The 17,522-nt window shown below is 41.6% G+C and overlaps 1 protein-coding gene across 1 annotated transcript; it reads left to right on the forward strand.

The window, feature by feature from the left end:
• The first annotated feature begins 2,302 nt into the window (after positions 1–2,302).
• kek5 (leucine-rich repeat, immunoglobulin-like domain-containing kekkon 5 protein) lies at positions 2,303–10,503 on the forward strand. The gene is made up of 3 exons (XM_003693972.4): positions 2,303–3,199; positions 4,143–4,665; positions 8,806–10,503. Exons 1-3 carry the CDS (start codon positions 2,309–2,311, stop codon positions 9,657–9,659), a joined length of 2,268 nt encoding a protein of 755 aa, XP_003694020.1. The 5' UTR covers positions 2,303–2,308; the 3' UTR covers positions 9,660–10,503.
• The last annotated feature ends 7,019 nt before the right edge of the window (positions 10,504–17,522 follow it).

Consider the following 17,522-nt stretch of genomic DNA (forward strand, 5'->3'; position numbering starts at 1 on the left):
TTAACGCTCAACGTTATTCGACACGCAACGAGAGGAAAATCTCTATAGCAATAGAGACAAAAAACAATCGTTGTTTCGTATTCGCAGAAAAAGCAATTTTTAAACAACAGTATTCTCTCTTATGCGCGGGAAAAATTCGTGGTAACAACACGAATAGGATAATTATGGGAAGAATGAATTAAAATTGAAGGTAACAATTATTTCTAATCAATCTCTTAACGAAGCTTGAGAATGTGGAAAAGCAGAATTAATCCTTAAGAAATATTAATACACCATATTTAAAAATAATAACGAAATCTTCCTCCTCGTCCTCAGAGAAGATTCCTCCTATTCGCGCACAAATTTTTCCCCCCTTAAACTCTTCCCGCTGGAGAATCCTTTCCCATTTCTCGCTCGTATACCAAATTTCGTTACTGCACACCCTATTTGTCCCAATTCAGCCGAAAATAGTCGAAAACGAAAGTCAAGCTTGGATACGCAACGCTCGATGCCAACCAATTACACGATCGCGTTATAAATATTTGATCAAGGGGGTATCGGGCACACGCAAGCTGCGTGGTTATTTGATAAAGGTCGGCCCAACCAACCCTTCGTCACAGCGTCGAAACGAACGATAACCAAATTGGGATTACGCGCTCCCTCGTATTTGCTCCTCCTCCCCTCTCCCTTTTGGGAATCGGTATATATCGAGGGTGTGTACAACCCGCGGAAAGAATCGATGCATCCAGCCTTCACGCGTTTACACGCCTTTCCTCCTCGTCGCCTTCCCCGTCACATTCGCCGGAGGGAAAATACGTACCCTCCCCTCCTTCCTCCTTCCTTATTTCTCCTTCCCTTCTCTTTCCCTCCTTTCTGCAGGGAGTCTCGAAATAAATTCAAATTGTAAGAACCCGTCTGAGGCACGATTTGTCGTCGTCGTCGTCGTGCCGTTTTCCCCGACGACCTCTTCTTCCGCCCCTCCCAGTGGGGGAGGTAGAGAATGAATTGTGCCCGCCGGTACCCTCCACCGGCGGCGGAAAGAGAGTAATTTGATGCACAACCTCGAAACTCCCGGACGATAATAAAAGGGTTAAAGTGTGTGCTCGGCGTCGTGTTGTATTAATTTAAGTTCACCGACGAACGGAGGGAGGGAGGAGGGGTGGTATACACACTGAAACGATATTAAGTTAAATTACCAACAGGCTGGGGAAGGTGGGTGGGGTCGGCCTTTCCACCTTCCACGACTTGGTTCGAGATTAACGTAACGAAGCAAGGAATAGGAAGAAAAGAAAAGCTGAAGGTCGGAAAGAGGGGGAAGGAGAAGAGGAAAGAAGACAGGGAAGGGGTTGAAGGAGCACAACAAAGGGAGATGCAGGAGGTGGTAGTCGAAAGTATTGCGCTCGTGGAGTTCAGTGATAACGGGGAAAAGTTGAGCTTCTTTTTTTTTTGTTGGCCGCGTTGCGACTCTCGATGCGACTATCCTGGGGGGGATAGGGATTTTGCCGTGGATCTTTCAGTTAAAAATGTTTTTAATTAAGATCGCTCCGCTGTTAATGCCCCGCGGAGAAGGATTATACGGAAGAAATACTAATTGACGACGACGTGTTGCGCGGCGGCTCGTTGCACGAGGTTAATAGCTTGCGGTTGTCGCGTGTGGGATTGGCATCGAATGTGTGTAGGTAATTAATTTGTCGTTGGAAGAAAGAAAATTATATAGTTTGTATTATAAAGTGAAATTATAATGCAGTTTCAAAATTACTATATATTATCGAATGATACAATAAAGTTTTGAAAATGCCAAAGAAGAATTTTACGAGGCAAATCGTTGGATGATCAAAAAGAATTCGCAACTTAACGAACGAATAAATATTTAACCCATTATCCGGCTATAAAGATTTCAAATTGGCCTTGTGTATTGAAATTATATCTTGAAAGCTTTTAGCAATCTCCATATATCATCGGATAGCTTGCATTTAATCTCCCGTAAAAGGGAACTACGCGCGATAATATCAAAAGCTAGCTTTTTTTAAACCGAAATACTTTTTTTTTCTTTACATTCTTATTAACGTAACAAACACGCGATTATGATGTAGTTTGTATCAACATCAACAATTTTCCCCTCCCATTTCCAGTTCCTCGATGAAACCGGACAAAGATCCAGCCAAAGTGTACACGAAAACTTTTCTGAGAACAGAGCCACCCGATTGAATTACGTCCGATCCGATTTTCCACCTTGAACAAGGAAAGGTGGATCTACTTCGTGCGTAGATCCGAACAGGTTCTAATCTTGGGCCCCGTCGTGTTTCATTTGTTAACAGAAATCCTCGGGATGGAGCTAAGAACGGCGAAACTGTTGCTTTACTCGACGCTAATGGTGGTGGTGTGTTGGAGCCAGGAATATTGGACGGCTCAGTGTGCATCCTCGTGCAAGTGCAGATGGATCTCCGGGAAGAAGGCCGCGGAGTGCATCCGGCAGAATCTCTCCCAGATACCTGCCGGCCTATCGCCCGAGATCCAGAATTTCGATCTGACCGGGAATCGTATCACGTACCTGATGCACGAGTCGTTCAGCCGGGTGCATCTGGTCAACCTTCAGAAGCTGGTGCTACGAAAATGCGAGATCGAGTTGATCCACACGGACGCGTTCAACGGTCTGAAGATCGTGATCGAGATCGATCTGTCGGCGAACAACATTGGAACGTTGTACCCGGGCACGTTCGAGGAGACTCAACGGCTTAGGGTGCTGCTGTTGAACGACAACAAGCTGAAGGTATTGGAGAACGGCCTGTTCCATAATCTGAAGTATCTGCAGAAGGTCGAGTTGTCGAACAACGAGCTCGAGCGGATAGACGACAAGACGTTTCGCAATCTGCCCGAGTTACGCTCGTTGACCCTGGACGCGAACAATCTGAGCGCGTTGAAGGTGCAGAGTTTCGACACGTTGCCCAAACTTGGCAGCCTCGAGCTGCACAACAACCCGTGGAATTGCAACTGCCGTTTGAAGAGATTTCGCGATTGGACGATAGAAAAGAAATTGTACACGAAACCTACGACGTGCCAGGAGCCGGAGAGCTTGGCGGGGAAGATGTGGGACGAGATCAGCAGCGACGAGTTCGCTTGTAGGCCGGAGATATTCACGATCGGGCCATCCGTGAGGGTCGAGGTCGGCAAGGGAAACGTCACCTTTTGGTGCAGGGCTTCCGGGATCCCGCGGCCGCAGGTAACACGATCTATATTTACGTTATTTAAATTTTTGTTCGTAGAAACGGTGGTTTAAGGGATGGACGAGGAGTGGAATGAAAATGGTAAAATATTGTAAAGCGAGGCACGCGGTTAACTCGAGGGGAGAAACGTTGATTGCGGTAATCCACAGTAACTTGCGAACAGTACAACTCTGGCTCAAGGCAGAGGTTAGGTCGGTTGAAAAGATTGCAAGGGTTGAACCCGTGTTGGGAGAAGTTGGATCATGGAACATTTTTATTTAATGCCTGTTCTTCCTTAATTGTAATCACTTATTACATTTGTATTATACGAGAATATTGTATTTTTGTATAAAGTAGAAATTATATTAATTCTAATTTCAATTTCGTATCTTAATAGATGCACTTTGAAGGCAATAATATTTGTTTCTGTATAATAATTATTCTCGACGAGTTGACGAGAAGTCCGTGTGCGAACCATTAATTGAAAACCGTGTCACGAAATTTCCTTGATTTAACGAAGATTCTTTGACTACGCGAAGAATGACACGCGGCCAAGTAGAAAGCGAAAGGTTCAAAAGATCAGAAAGAGAAAATAGTGGTCTTTTGAAATATCATCGTACAAACGGGGAACGTAGTTACGCGAACCTTTGCGTGCAATAACGAAGCGCTTTCGAATTTTCTACAGCATGAAAACTGAAAAATTAAGAACATCCTTACAATCTTTTCACTCGCACGTACTTACCACACATTGCCGGTACACAAAGCTAAAATAACGTCACCTAGCACGCATAGTGACATAAATGACATAATGCGTTGCTCGATACGCTAGCCAGCATGTTATAATCAACGTTTCAACGATCATCCATAAAATGATAAATTATATCTAATAACAAAAAAGAAAAAGAAAAAAACATTCATCCAAACTTACGACACGATACGATATTCCCTGTTTAATTTCAGCTATCTTGGGTCCATCGGTCGCGAGTGATAAACAATCACACGAGAAGGCACAACGGTGAGAAGATCTACATCCTGAAATCTAACCACGAGTGGCTGAACCTCACGATACCGGACGTGGCACACTCGGACAAGGGTGATTACGTCTGCCTGGCGAAAAGTCCGGGCGGAAATACGGAGAAGAACGTGACCCTGACGATCGCAGGCGACGCCCTGGGCGGCAAGGACAATATAATCAGTCTGCCCCTCGCCCTGGGCTTAGGTGTGACCGCGCTACTGCTTCTGATCGTCACCGTAACCCTTTGCGTGTGCTACTGTCGTCGCCGTCGTATCAGGCACGACGAGAAGAGCCTAGAGGCCGCCTCGATGGAACACCACGGCCTGGGCGAGCAGGAGAAGTCCCTCATCACGACCATAAATCCCGTGGTGAAGCCGCCCAGGCGGTACGAGGCGCCTTCGGTGACGTCGCACGGCACCGAGATGACGGAGCTGAATCGTACATTGCTCGACAACGACTCGGTCTTCGGTCAGTACACTGCCTACATTACTAAACAGTGCGTGGCCAGGTGCTAGCTACTAACCATTTGTTAGCTTCCGGCCGGCGATTACGTTTGGACGGCCCCTCGATGCCTCGATGGTGCCTCTCGCCTCGCGTGCAACCTGCACGAGCACGAAACGAGGAAATCGAACGAGTAATGGATTTCCGAGTGTGAACTCGCCCGTTATTCTTTCCACGTTTACGATAACTTTTACGAATCTTTTCGATCGATCCGAGTGTCAATATCTAATAAGCAGATGTCTCTTTTTTTTCCTTTTTTTTTTTTTTGGAATTAGAAAATATTCCGAGAATTTTGAGAGTATCGCAGTTGATGACGAGGATTGAAGTTAATAATGTAATTCGAGAAGGAAAAGTAAGAATGGAAGGATAAGGAGAATATTTTTTAAATTGTTAAATTTTTGCTACGAATTATAGTGGAAGTTATGTATATGTATAGTTAAAGTTCAGACTTTTTCTATTGGCTGTTTTATTATGAATCGTAAAAAAAAGGATATAAACGAGAAAAAGTCTCGTAACACGTTCTATGCAAAGTAAGAATAATAAAAAAGAAAGAATTGTTATATTCCTTCCAGAAAGTATTCTTTTACTTATGTTAAATATTATGTTAGTGAACTACAGAGTAAACTAGAAATGTACGAAATATACGAAAACTTATGATGAGAAGTCAATTTTAACGAAGCCGATAGTAGCTTAATTACATACTCGTTTTTATCTCGACATCTATCCGACAAAAAAATCGAAAGTTTTCGAATAAAAGTAAAGTGTCAATTTATGCGTAACGTTCAATCTAACTTTTTCATCCAGGACATTTTTTTAGCTTTAAATTTTCTTGAAAAAAAGAAAAAAGGGGGGAAAAGGACTCTCCCGATCTTTCTCGCGCCTTTCAAACTCAAAAAACCAAACTACGTCAAGGATAAAGATTAAATATTTTTATAAACACTTTAACTATGTACATTTATTCATCCATGATAATACGTTACAATTTGCGATAGAACAGAGATTAAAAAAAAATTTCCAAAAAAGTACTCACGTTCAACATTATATAACATTCAATGTTATATTCCATTTGGTAAAACATTGGGAAAATTGGAAATCGAGGAAAGTTGAGATACTACATCCTCTGTTCATTTCTCTGTGTACAACATATTCGCGGTGCAGCAGCAGTATTCGTAGCAGAATCATCCTGCGCTGATATTGACACGGAGATCAATCAACACGAACAAAGGAATTTCACCCCCCCCCCCTAATAACGGGGAGGTGAAACGCCGAAACGAAATCCAATTTAGATATTGTTAACGCTCGGATCATTAATCTTCCGATTTCCTTCGAAAACATTCGTTCGTTCCCGGTATCGTAGCTATCGTCGCTAATTAAGGGGCGGAATAGATTAATCGAATTGCACGTATATGGAGAGTGTATTTAACTTTAAGACAATCGTATTAATGCTGGCGAGGTTTCGGTATAATCCCTCCCTACCAGATAAATGAGGCGCCATCGATCCTAGGTTAGCGAGTATCGACCAAGACTATTGCAAGATTAATGAGAGCGTGTAACATGTTACGATACAGAGAGAAAGGAAGTGAGAAAGGAGCGGAGCGAGAGTGTGTGCATGCGTGTGAAGCAAAATTGAAAGAGAAAGGCATTCGTCATTCGTGTCTGGTCGTCTTATCGATAGCGGTTTGTTTTTTTTTTTCTCTCTCTCTCTTCTCCCCTCCGCGAACAATCTCGTTTTTCCGGAAAGAAAACACGATGCATGCGGAATGCCTCTGTCTGGTGGTCGTTAATTAGACACGACGTAATCTAATCGCCGTGTTTCACGGACGTATTCGAGAAACGATTATTTTGATAGACTTGTAAATACACGATCGTTCAAACGAATGGATAAATTCTATTACAAACGTCGACGCGGTCGACGCGTCGAACAGAAATCGAAGTACTATTTTTGTCGTTTAGCTTACGGTTGCTCGTATCGTGGCGACGTGGTTGTACATAAGTGTGCATAATCTTCTCGCAGAGAGCAACGATGACGATAATAATGGCGATCAACGAGAAAAGCGGAATATATTGCGTTTATAATACATTAATTCGATTTGGCGGCTAAATACCGTGAAAGGAAGATTCTACCGCGTAAGGAAGTACGACGCGAAAGAAACGAAACGCGAATGGAAAATCGAGAGAGTAAATGAGCGACGAGTTGGTCGGTCTCTAGCGTGAATAATGAAAATACAATGGGGAACAATGGGAGAGCTCGTGATTGTGCACGCATAGAGTGGCGATTAAAACGATAAAGGAAAAGGAAAGTGCGCGGTTCGCAATATTTGCCTCGGCTCCAACAAAGGGAGAGTATAATAATCATTACGCGGTGCCCCCCTCTGAATTAGCAGACTGCCGTTTTATCGAGACGATTCATGCATATTCCTATCCCGCAAACTATGTCTAAACATGTATACCTACTTACACGTATGAGACGATTTTCCGTGTCTCTTTCTCCGCGCACTTTCGAAGACAGTAATTGAAATTGTCGAGGATCTCGTATCTAAACAGCCACCTTCCGCATCTCAACTACCTCCGTGTACACCGATACCCCTTTGTATCCGCTGGCGGAAGGTTGGTGTGCAATCTTTTTCTTTTCACATCCTTGCCCTACTTTCTCCTCCGCTATTGAACAGGATTCGAGTAAGTGAAAAATACGAGCCCCGATAAAACCTCTATGATTACCGGTTTTAGTTTACACGCCACCGAAGATTTCACGCTAGAGACTATAAGTAAGTCGGCCCCGCTAAGGGATGGAAAGATAGAATTGTAACACTCACAACTGGTCTGTGAACTTAATTATAAATAGATACGATGCCAACGTGCACGGTTACATATTGGCAATTATCGAAAATAACGAATCAGATCCATTGTCTAATTATCTTTCCAGCTTTGTGTTAGAACCGCTTAAGAATACTTGTGCGTAGATAATATCTGAGTGAGATATGCACGGTAAAAAACCACACTAAATAGGTATGTAATGTAATATATCGATATCGATCTGCATTTCATTTTCTTGACAGATTCGTTACACAGGGGGAGGGAGGGACGGTTTGAAAGTCGATGTTTAAATAATAGCTTCGAAGCAGGAGCCGAGCGAAACATACAAGAATCACGACCCACTTTTCTGACGATGAAATTTTATCTCGAAGGGTACGATCGATTTACCTGTCTTCGAGATATAAGCCGTGACAGCTCTTGTATATTATATAATCTTCCTCGATAGCGGTACACGATATTTGACGTGGTTCCTTGGAAATGAAGGTATCAAGCTTGGATATTTTTTATCATTATCGACAATTGCGAATTTAGCGTTTTAGTTATGGGAGGGGTCGTAAGACGTCTGTCCAGTTCGAAAGAAGCTTTCTCGAGAAACGTTTTGCTTCGAAGGTATACTGAAAAAGAGTATTTTTAGTCGGTATATCGAAATAGGAACAGATGTTAGGGATTGATTGAACTGAATTTTACGATACTCTTTATTACGTATGTTTTAGAATTAAGTTTAATTTTATCGTTATTTTAACATTCTTTTTTTTTTTTTATACTAACATTTCTAAATTTATTTGCATGCGATTTTATATCATTACTCGATTATTTTAAACTTTCAAACGATATATGATGAGTCGAAATGATCCATGATGATATTTGGATGATATTTAAACTGAATTTAACTCTATAATTTATATATTCTCTGATTGAAAAAAAAAAAGAAAGAAAACTTCCTCGAATCTCAGACATCGGATCATTTTTTTCACGATTCATGGTAACTCACGTTTCGCGGTATCACGTAAATAGCGCAAGAATCCAGAATCGTCCGACTATTCACCAGATCTGTCTCTACGTCCTTGTACCAAATTGCAACTACTAGATTCAACTCGAAAAACCGCAAGACGTATCTCGTATTTACACACAATCCATGCCTACGCGAATGATTCGGCGATGAATTACCCCCTTTTACTCTCTTTTTTCTCCCCCCCCCCCCGTCCCCTTTTCTTTTTTATTTCATCATCATTATCGCGCCTTTCACTTTTCTTTCTTAACGTTCGCCCTTCTTTTTTGTTTATGTTCTGGCAGCTGATGGTATCGGTGGCGGTGTCGGCAGCGGGGTGATCGGCGGCGTCGGCGACGACGAGAGGGAAGAACGAGCGACGCCAGAGCTCGAGAGCGGGACAGGCACCTTATGCCGCGGAGGAGGCGGAAGCTATCGCCAGTATCCGCCCGATTTGTTGGCCTTCTCCGGGGGCCGGGGCGCATCGCCAACTAGCCAGGCGTCCACGGCGCCGGACAACACGCGTCTTCCTAGTCAGACGCCCACCACGGCCGCGTTCGGCTCGCCCTCGAACCAATATCCGGCCGCATTCAAGACGTTGCCTCACAACCGTAGCGTAACCCCGTACGGGATCACGAGCTCCACGATCGCACCCGTGATGCCCCGCCACGGCTACGTGACGATACCGAGGAGGCCGAGAGCGCCCAGCTGGAGCAGCGGGCCCCCCACCTCGCCCACGGACGGATTGGAGCCGGTGTACGACAATCTGGGGCTGAGGACCACCGCGGATGGTAGCTCGGTGCTGTCGTTGAACAAGAGCCCCGAACCACTGTCCACGATGAGGAACAGGCCCCTGCCCGGAACGCCGGCCTCCCATTACGGCACCATACAACGAAGCACCCCGAACATATTGACGAGCAGCCCGCTCGACAGATCCGCGCCCGAGGGCGCGGCTGAATGGCCGTCGAAGATCCAAGACGAGGCGACGGACAGCACGAATCAACTTCTTGGACAACAGGCGCAACAGCAGCAGCAACAGTCGGGCAGTAGTAACACGCTTAATAGGAAAGTGCCACCGAGACCACCGCCGAAACCCAAGAAGAAGTCGACGAACGGGCCTCTTTACGAGGACGAGGGTGAAGACGGTACGGAAGTATGATCGATGTACGTCGGCCGGCGAAGATGAGGCCGCGAGGTCGTGGCCGTGGTGAGCACGAGGGACGCGTGACCGAAGCCACAATAAACCGGTAGTGCCTTCTCGAAGAAACGATCTCGGGGGATGCCGAGGATCGTCGATTTATTATTCGGTTGGAGCGCGTTCGGAGGCGTCCGGCCGGCAAATGGGCTGACGAACGAGCGTGCGAGGGCTTCCACATCCGGTGATGAGAGAGGGATCGTCGGGTAGATCCGCCGACTCGCCGGGATACAGCGGCGAAAACATCCTCGGGCGAGACGCCTTTTGCCGGTCGTTCTTTCTTCGCCCATCCGTGTTCCCCATGTCTCTCTTTATGTATTATTTTAATTTATTTTATATCGCAGGGTTCGTTACGGACACGTTGCGTGTGTATATGTGGCTCGTGAGATCGACATTTAAAAGAAATATTTCGCGAGGAGAACGAAAATTGACTACGTTCTTCTTACGATCGTATACATAATTTTAGGGGGGAGGGGAATTTGTTTTTTGATCGATCGAAACAATCGGATTCGATGGACAGATTCGTTACGAACGTTCCTGCGACGGTCTCGATGCAAGGAGAGAAATAGCGTAGAAATAACGTCTTGCGCCGTTGGATGAACATTTATTATCAGACAGTTTTGTGTAAGATACAACTTAACGAGATAATTAGCATTAAGGATAATGTCGAGAGACGTTCTCGTCTTATTTATTGACGTGCTTGTCGCATGCCAAACGAGGATTCGAGCCACATTTTCACATCGTGTGAACGATCCATTATTTTATACTATGTCGGGATGATCATGCGATTAATACCTCTTAATTTTTATTCCTTCTTTTTTTTTTCTCTCTTTTATTTTTTATTTAAATTTCGCACCACACGCCGACGTGCCCGCGTCAGGCATTTTTACACGAATTATTTCGAATTTATTAGCGTTTTTTATTTTATCTCTTCAGGGGAGTGCAAAGCGATGCTTTAACTGGCTGCTACTGTTAGATTTAAGGTTATACTTGTTTTTTTTTCTATATTTTTTTTTTCTTTTTAATTTTATATTACGCATTGGTACTTGACTGCATCGAGCGGATATCCGTTTTAATGTAAATCGGAATCAAGATTAAACAGAGAGACAGGAAACCACGCGTGGTTGGTTTCGTATTGTTTAGTAATAAGAGCAATGATAATGAACATGTTAAAAAGTGACTTGTTTGTAATAACAAAAACGCGTATCTAAATCTTTCGACTAATGATTCGCTCTTAACGGATATCACGGATGTTCCAAATCTGAGTGTTTACCGAGGTCGATAAATCGGTTAATAATTCGATCGGTTCCATAGATTTTCGTCTCTTCGATCCGTGAGCCACGACAGCACCCTTAATTTTGTCGCGGATGTTAGAAGATACCGGAACTCCCGTATTTTATCGTGTTAAAGAAACCCTCTCTGAAAGCACAGTACTCAGAAATATTTTAATATTTGCGCGAGGCCGTACTACGTACTTCATCTTCACAAAGATGGATCTCAGCTTGAGCGAGGGTTGGCGAGTCGCCGAATTACGCGTTGTAAAAAGGATCATCGTACATCTTGTACATAAAATGTATATTATACTACTTAAGGGGTTAGTCTTCTGATCGTTCGATTCGACTACGCTTTTGCGTAGTATCGTACGTAAAAACACACACACACACACACACAACGGTTTTGCACGAAAGAAACGTGTGGCGATACAATAGAAGCGAGGCACATCTTCGAGTTAGGGATACAACAAAGTGGGACAGGTATACAACCAACTTAGACCTTTTATTAATTAAAAAACGCTGTCGTATACGTGATGCCGTGAAAGTTGTAAATGCGATTCACGCGCAATTGAAACGCAATTAAATTTAAACACTCGCATATAGGAACTTGCTAAAAAACTATAGAGATGTGTGGAATCGTACTTTAGAAATTTCGGGAACGGGATCGAAAAGATTCGGACAAGATCGGCCGAGATCGGTAACGATCGAAATTTCCGAATTTTCGGCAAAATAAATCGATAATTTAAGCCAATCGAATCGATCTAAAGTATATACTGCCATATATACTGCTTATATCTCCAACCAATCTGATCCACCTTTGATTCGATCTTGCCCGAATCGTTGTCCAAAATCTCCAGGATTCCACCTCTGGGAACGAAAGGACAAGGCTACGCGTGCAAAGCGATCGATCGTGAATTTCTTTTCTCCCACGCGGCTCGGTCTTTCTTTTCATCGATCTTCGATAACTGCGGATAAGTTCACCGCGTTTGCGGGGGGATTCTCGCGAGTTAGTTTCCGGCCATCGATCTCCCATACGTCGAACGAAACCGGTTGACCGAAAGGCAAACAATTTTAACCGACTCAGTTTCCTTAATGGCCTCGCGAATACGAGGGAGAAAGAGATCGTTCTTGGACTAAACATTTATAAGCCGCACGAACTTGTTATACTTTCGATACGCCTTATCCGGAGCTTGCGTTCCACGACTTTATCGGCGGTGAAGGAGGGAGGGGGGGGGGGGATTTGAAGATCGATCGTTCGCGTAACTTGTTGCGAGCACGACACATATACCGATTCCGTAATTCTGTCGGTTCAAGAGGAAGAGTAGTTTTCAACGATTTTACGATATTTCTAACAAACGGCTACTTAACTTTTTTTTTTTCGATCGAACGTTCGACGCACAAAGGGACGCCACGAGCAATTGAAACATATTTTATTTCTTCGTGAAATATTCGTTTAATTTCGTAGTTGAAAACGAGCGCACGTTTAATGCATAAGGGATTTTGCTTTTGAATTTTTCATTATTGGATTTTTCTTATCCGAAAGCGATCTCTTAATTATTTTAAGCAGCACAGTTTGCGCAGGATAATCTGAATTTGCTCGTTAAAAGCACAGGATATGTCACGTAATTGAAGGGATTTGAACGTTCTGTTTGCTTGAAAATAGGACAAATGGAAGAGGGAAACGTTGAGTGGTATAAATTTTATCCTGCCTTTTACTCGAAAAGGGAATACGTGTTCTTTTTTTTTTTTTTCTGTTTTTTTTTTTTTTTTGAGCACGAATAATAAAATAATACTTTTTCAAAATATTTCAGAAATTACAAACTTTTCTATCATTGTATAATGATCGAAGACTGGACGTAAAATAGGCTGCCTAAAGATACTTAAATTTTTAAGGGAACAATCTATTAAAATTTGATATTTTTTTATTTTAATAATTTTAATAGTTTTATTGATTAACAAAAAAAAAAGAGAGAAAAACAGCGAGGAAACATAAACGTTATCACACCTCTTTTTTATTGTTTTATCTATTTTCAACCAAATAGAAATAATAGATTTCTTATATCTATTTCGAGATAAGGAATCTTTTCATAGATAAGAACTATATACCGACATCGATTTATAAATTTCGATAGACAGATCCATATTGGTAGATGAAATATCTTCCCCGAAAATTGCAAACAGTATTACGAAATAAATCTGAGGACGATGACGCGATGTCGATGGGACAGCGCGGAGAAAATCACGGCGTGATCGTGTAACTTCGTTTCCTCGGCTATGTTCTGACAAATAATCGATCTCTTGCAAACATAAATGAATAAAATAAAGAATAGAAAAAGAGAATAAAATTAAAACTAAAAAAAAAAAAAAAAATAGGTGCCAATGTACAGTGTATCTCCTGTCTAGTGATCGTTTTGGAAGCAAGAGTTTAAGAGACGAATAAAATTCTTTTCAAGAGGAAAATTCAACGGAGAATAAACGTGCGTGTATGTACATCCAGATAGAATCACAGAATCGTAATATTACGATTCGTCGTAGATACTTAATCGAAGGAAAGATCCATCTGTCTCTGTTCTTTCAAAATTATTTTTTGAACCACCTGACTCGAAATCATCCAGTTCGAAATCTACGAATCGATGAAATCTAATTTCGGATTAATTATTTTACGTAACAATTCTCACAAATTTCACTCCACTTTACATAAAATTAAAAATTCGTTAAAAATCTCGCAGAATTGCCACGCAACACGAAGTTTCAACACGAAAGAAACTCGACTTGATCGAGTTAACGATGTATCATCCCCAAATCCGCACAAAAAAGCCGCGACCTCATATCGCCGGAAGCGAGGTTACACGAGTATCGTCGTGAATTATTTTAAGCGGCCTAGCAGAGTCGCGGTTCGTCCGATCCAATCGTTCTGCCGCGCCCTGTAAATACACACACGGACCTTAATTGCACGCTAATTCACGACGTTGTTTATATGTAAATGTGGGCACGTTCGAAACAAGCGCGGCACGATCGGTTGGTACGGCGCCACGAGTATATTTTTGTAATTTTGTATTTTGACGTGTTCTCCGTGTATATATATATCGCTTCGACGCCCACGATTATCGCGCCGGGGAAGATAATTTCGTCTCACGTTCCCAAGGAATTAAACCGGGATCCGTCACGATTCGAGGCACCAGAAAACGAGCCGGCGAAATATATAACGGTCGTCGGATTTCTCCACGATTCGTCGCCATCCTCACCTCCTCTCCTCGTCGTTTAATCTCTCGTCGTCGCACGTATGTGCACGTTCTTGATTCAACGGTGTCGAGATCGCGACTCGATTTGAGTGGGGAAAATTTCGTCAAGGATTGTCTCCTTTTCTTTTTATCATTTAATAATATCCTAATATCAAAAAAATCTAATCGCTTCTAAAATCAAATTAAAGAAAATAAAATCAAAATATTATATTAATAAAAGCATTTGTTCGTCCGAAAATAATAGATCCTTCGATTTTTCAAAGACGTTTACACGTCATCAAAGGTACATTCGCATAATAATAAAAATAAATTCTCAAAGATATAAAAGTGCAAAACACCTTTACTCATTGACGAGATTTGTCTCCCCATTCTATGCATTCGCGCGAACCTCGTCACGCGCCTCCAATCCTCCCCCTGTTTCTCCCCTCCCAAGTACAACGAGCGTATACGCGAAAATAGAACGTGTCGCGCGATCTCCCCGCAATTATATGGGGGAGGTCGACCCCTCCCCCCCATATACGTACTGTATTAGCCGTGGCGTGTTTACCAGGGATGCGCATGACGAGGCAGCGTCAGTCGCCGTGTGCAATTATTATGCCGAGGATACTTTGTGCGCGCAGTTAGGCTGTTCGCATTAATGAGGCGCCCCCTTTGACTGGGTGGAAACTTGCTGCAATAACACCAGGTTTACCCTGCTCCTCCTCACCCACGTCCCCTTCGAGACGATCCCTTCGCCCTCCTCGGATAGTAGTTTTTTTTTTTCCAATCGATAGAGGAGAGTTGTGTTGCACAACAGACGCTTCGTCAACGTCTGTCTCTTCGTAACGACTCTGCGTATCTACTGTGCCAGGTATATATCCGCTTGAGGTCGTTACAGCCGGGACTTAGGGAATTAAAGGGGAAATAGATACGGAGCGGGAAAAGATGAAGGTGTCTAAAGTCCGTGTAATTGCCAAGCGCCTGGACCACGATCTCGGCTCGGTGTATTTTTAATGAGGCGAGATTTTTCTCTCGTTCGAGGAGAAACGATCCAATAGCGAACATCCCGCGGAATGAAAAGACAGCTCGCGACTTCGACGAGGACGTTAATGGAGGGAGCGGTGAAAGGACGTACGTACGTACGTAGCCGGCACTTGTTACCGGCTTTTCTCGTTCAATTATGGAATTATCGAGCGCCTATAAGGGGTAGGAATTCGCTTAACGAACCCTCTGTGTTTCTCGTTATCGTATCGTTCTGTATATCACAGTCGATTAGACCAGCGAGTTTACGTTTTTTTTTTTTTTAATTGGAAGATAAACTTTTGCACCGGGTTCGCCTGATGTGGAGATATTAAGAACTCGTTTCGGTCGATTTGTTTGTGTGGTGTATTGGTTCAGCTCGACGATCGTCATTCCGGGGGAAGAAAGGAAGAAAGGGTGATACACGATTTAATGTGAAATTGGTTTAGAAGTTACTGTTACCCGCGACACCCTTGTCTAAAACGGGTATTCACGGGTAGAAGCGAATTTTCTATGGGCACAATTGTAGTATCGTTTTCCGATAAATGTAGACGATTTTCATGATTCTTGTTTTTTAGTAATTTGTAGGCACAAATTGACGTTGACAAAGTTTTTCCTTATTCGTCTTGTAGTGTCGATAAATTCTTGACACAAATTTTGATACACTTTGGGGGAAAGATAATCTATTTTTTTGTTGTATTATACATTAATCGATCGTAATTCTTTCGTAGAAGAAAATCGACCAGTTCTATTCCCCGTCTCATGCTGCCGGAAGAAACTTTTATTAATAAGAAATATCGTTATTGGGTTATTTTGTTACATAGATATACTTAAAAATCTCGTAGCTTTTTGATCCATCTCATTTCATCGAAGCTCCACAACAACACATTGTTATTATTTCTATCTATCTAGAAAAAAAAAAATTAAACTAATTTTTAATCAACGAATAATCTTATTTCTGTCGTCGAAGTATTAGCGCGAAATTCTTGATCTGCAATCATAAAGATGCAGACGAGTATACCGTCCGATTTACAAATCCGACCATACTTGGAGATTAGATACATAATTAATTTAATAAAATTTAATTTCACGATGGGTGCGAAAGCATCTGGATGGGAATGACTGGATCAAAATGTATTAGATACCTCGAGACGAATTTCAAATCGATCGTTTTTTATGAAAGATTTTTATAATTTTTATAATATTTATCCGCTATAAAATAAAAATAAAAAATAATTTCGATTAAAATAATTTCTTTGATTTCGAAAATACGATTATTGATGAAAATGTAATAAAATTACACATAATATAGGAACAAATAATAATGTTTTTTCAAATATTGATAGATTATTATAATATGGCACATTTAAATAACAAATTTGACAGTACAAATAAATTTAGTTAATTGTGCTTACTGAGGGAAATTTAAATATCTTGCTAGATTTATTCCAGAAATAATGTATTCATTCGAGAAGCATTTGCAAGACAAATGAAACACGTTGAATTCATTCCAAAAAAGGATGATAATAATCTTCCTAATTATGTTATTTCTGTTTTGAAAATGAATTTTTTAAACGTATTCTCAAACGATTCTTTCAAACGTAATACTGCGAAAGAGTTCATAACAATTAATTAATTCTTGAATGAATGACATGTAAAACGCTGATCTGATATGGTCGAGTATATAAAAAATAGCAGAATTATTATATTATATTCAATAAAAATATTAATTTTCTTCTGACATTAAAGACCATGAAAAATTAACGATAAATGTGAACTTTTAAATCTAATTTTCGAGCACACAAATTACCGTATGGTAACGATATATTATCGTGTGAATCATCTAGATTTAAGTGTACCATATGCGTATCATATGTTTCAATATCGTTCGTTTATATTATTGTAAATCGCGTGAAATTATATATCGTTGCATTTATTTACTCATCGATCTGTCGTAACCATTCTTCGAAGACTGACACTTTTGAAATTGAGAAAATTGTGTAATTTCATTTAGCTTTAGTTCTATAGATTTCTCGATAAGGAATTGCGTTCGTAAGAAAAAAATTCATAATGGCGAAGTGAAAAACTCGAAATGATCTATGCGATGTTCGTTCTAAAATAATTTCTTTAATAATAATAATTGAACATTGAAAAATATCAAATCGCAAAAGTATACTACGATTATAAATGATCCACGTTTCGAACAAACGTGTGAACGCTTCTAGGAAAATTTCAGAAAGTGTTACATGATACGAGAAGATTTTGGTGTAAACCAGCATTGTTGATACTATACAAATTTAGAAATTATTTTC

This window comes from Apis florea, unplaced genomic scaffold, assembly GCF_048593485.1.
Source record: "Apis florea isolate Af1SG1 unplaced genomic scaffold, ASM4859348v1 contig_3203_pilon, whole genome shotgun sequence".
In the NCBI taxonomy this organism is placed as follows: Eukaryota; Metazoa; Arthropoda; class Insecta; order Hymenoptera; family Apidae; genus Apis; species Apis florea.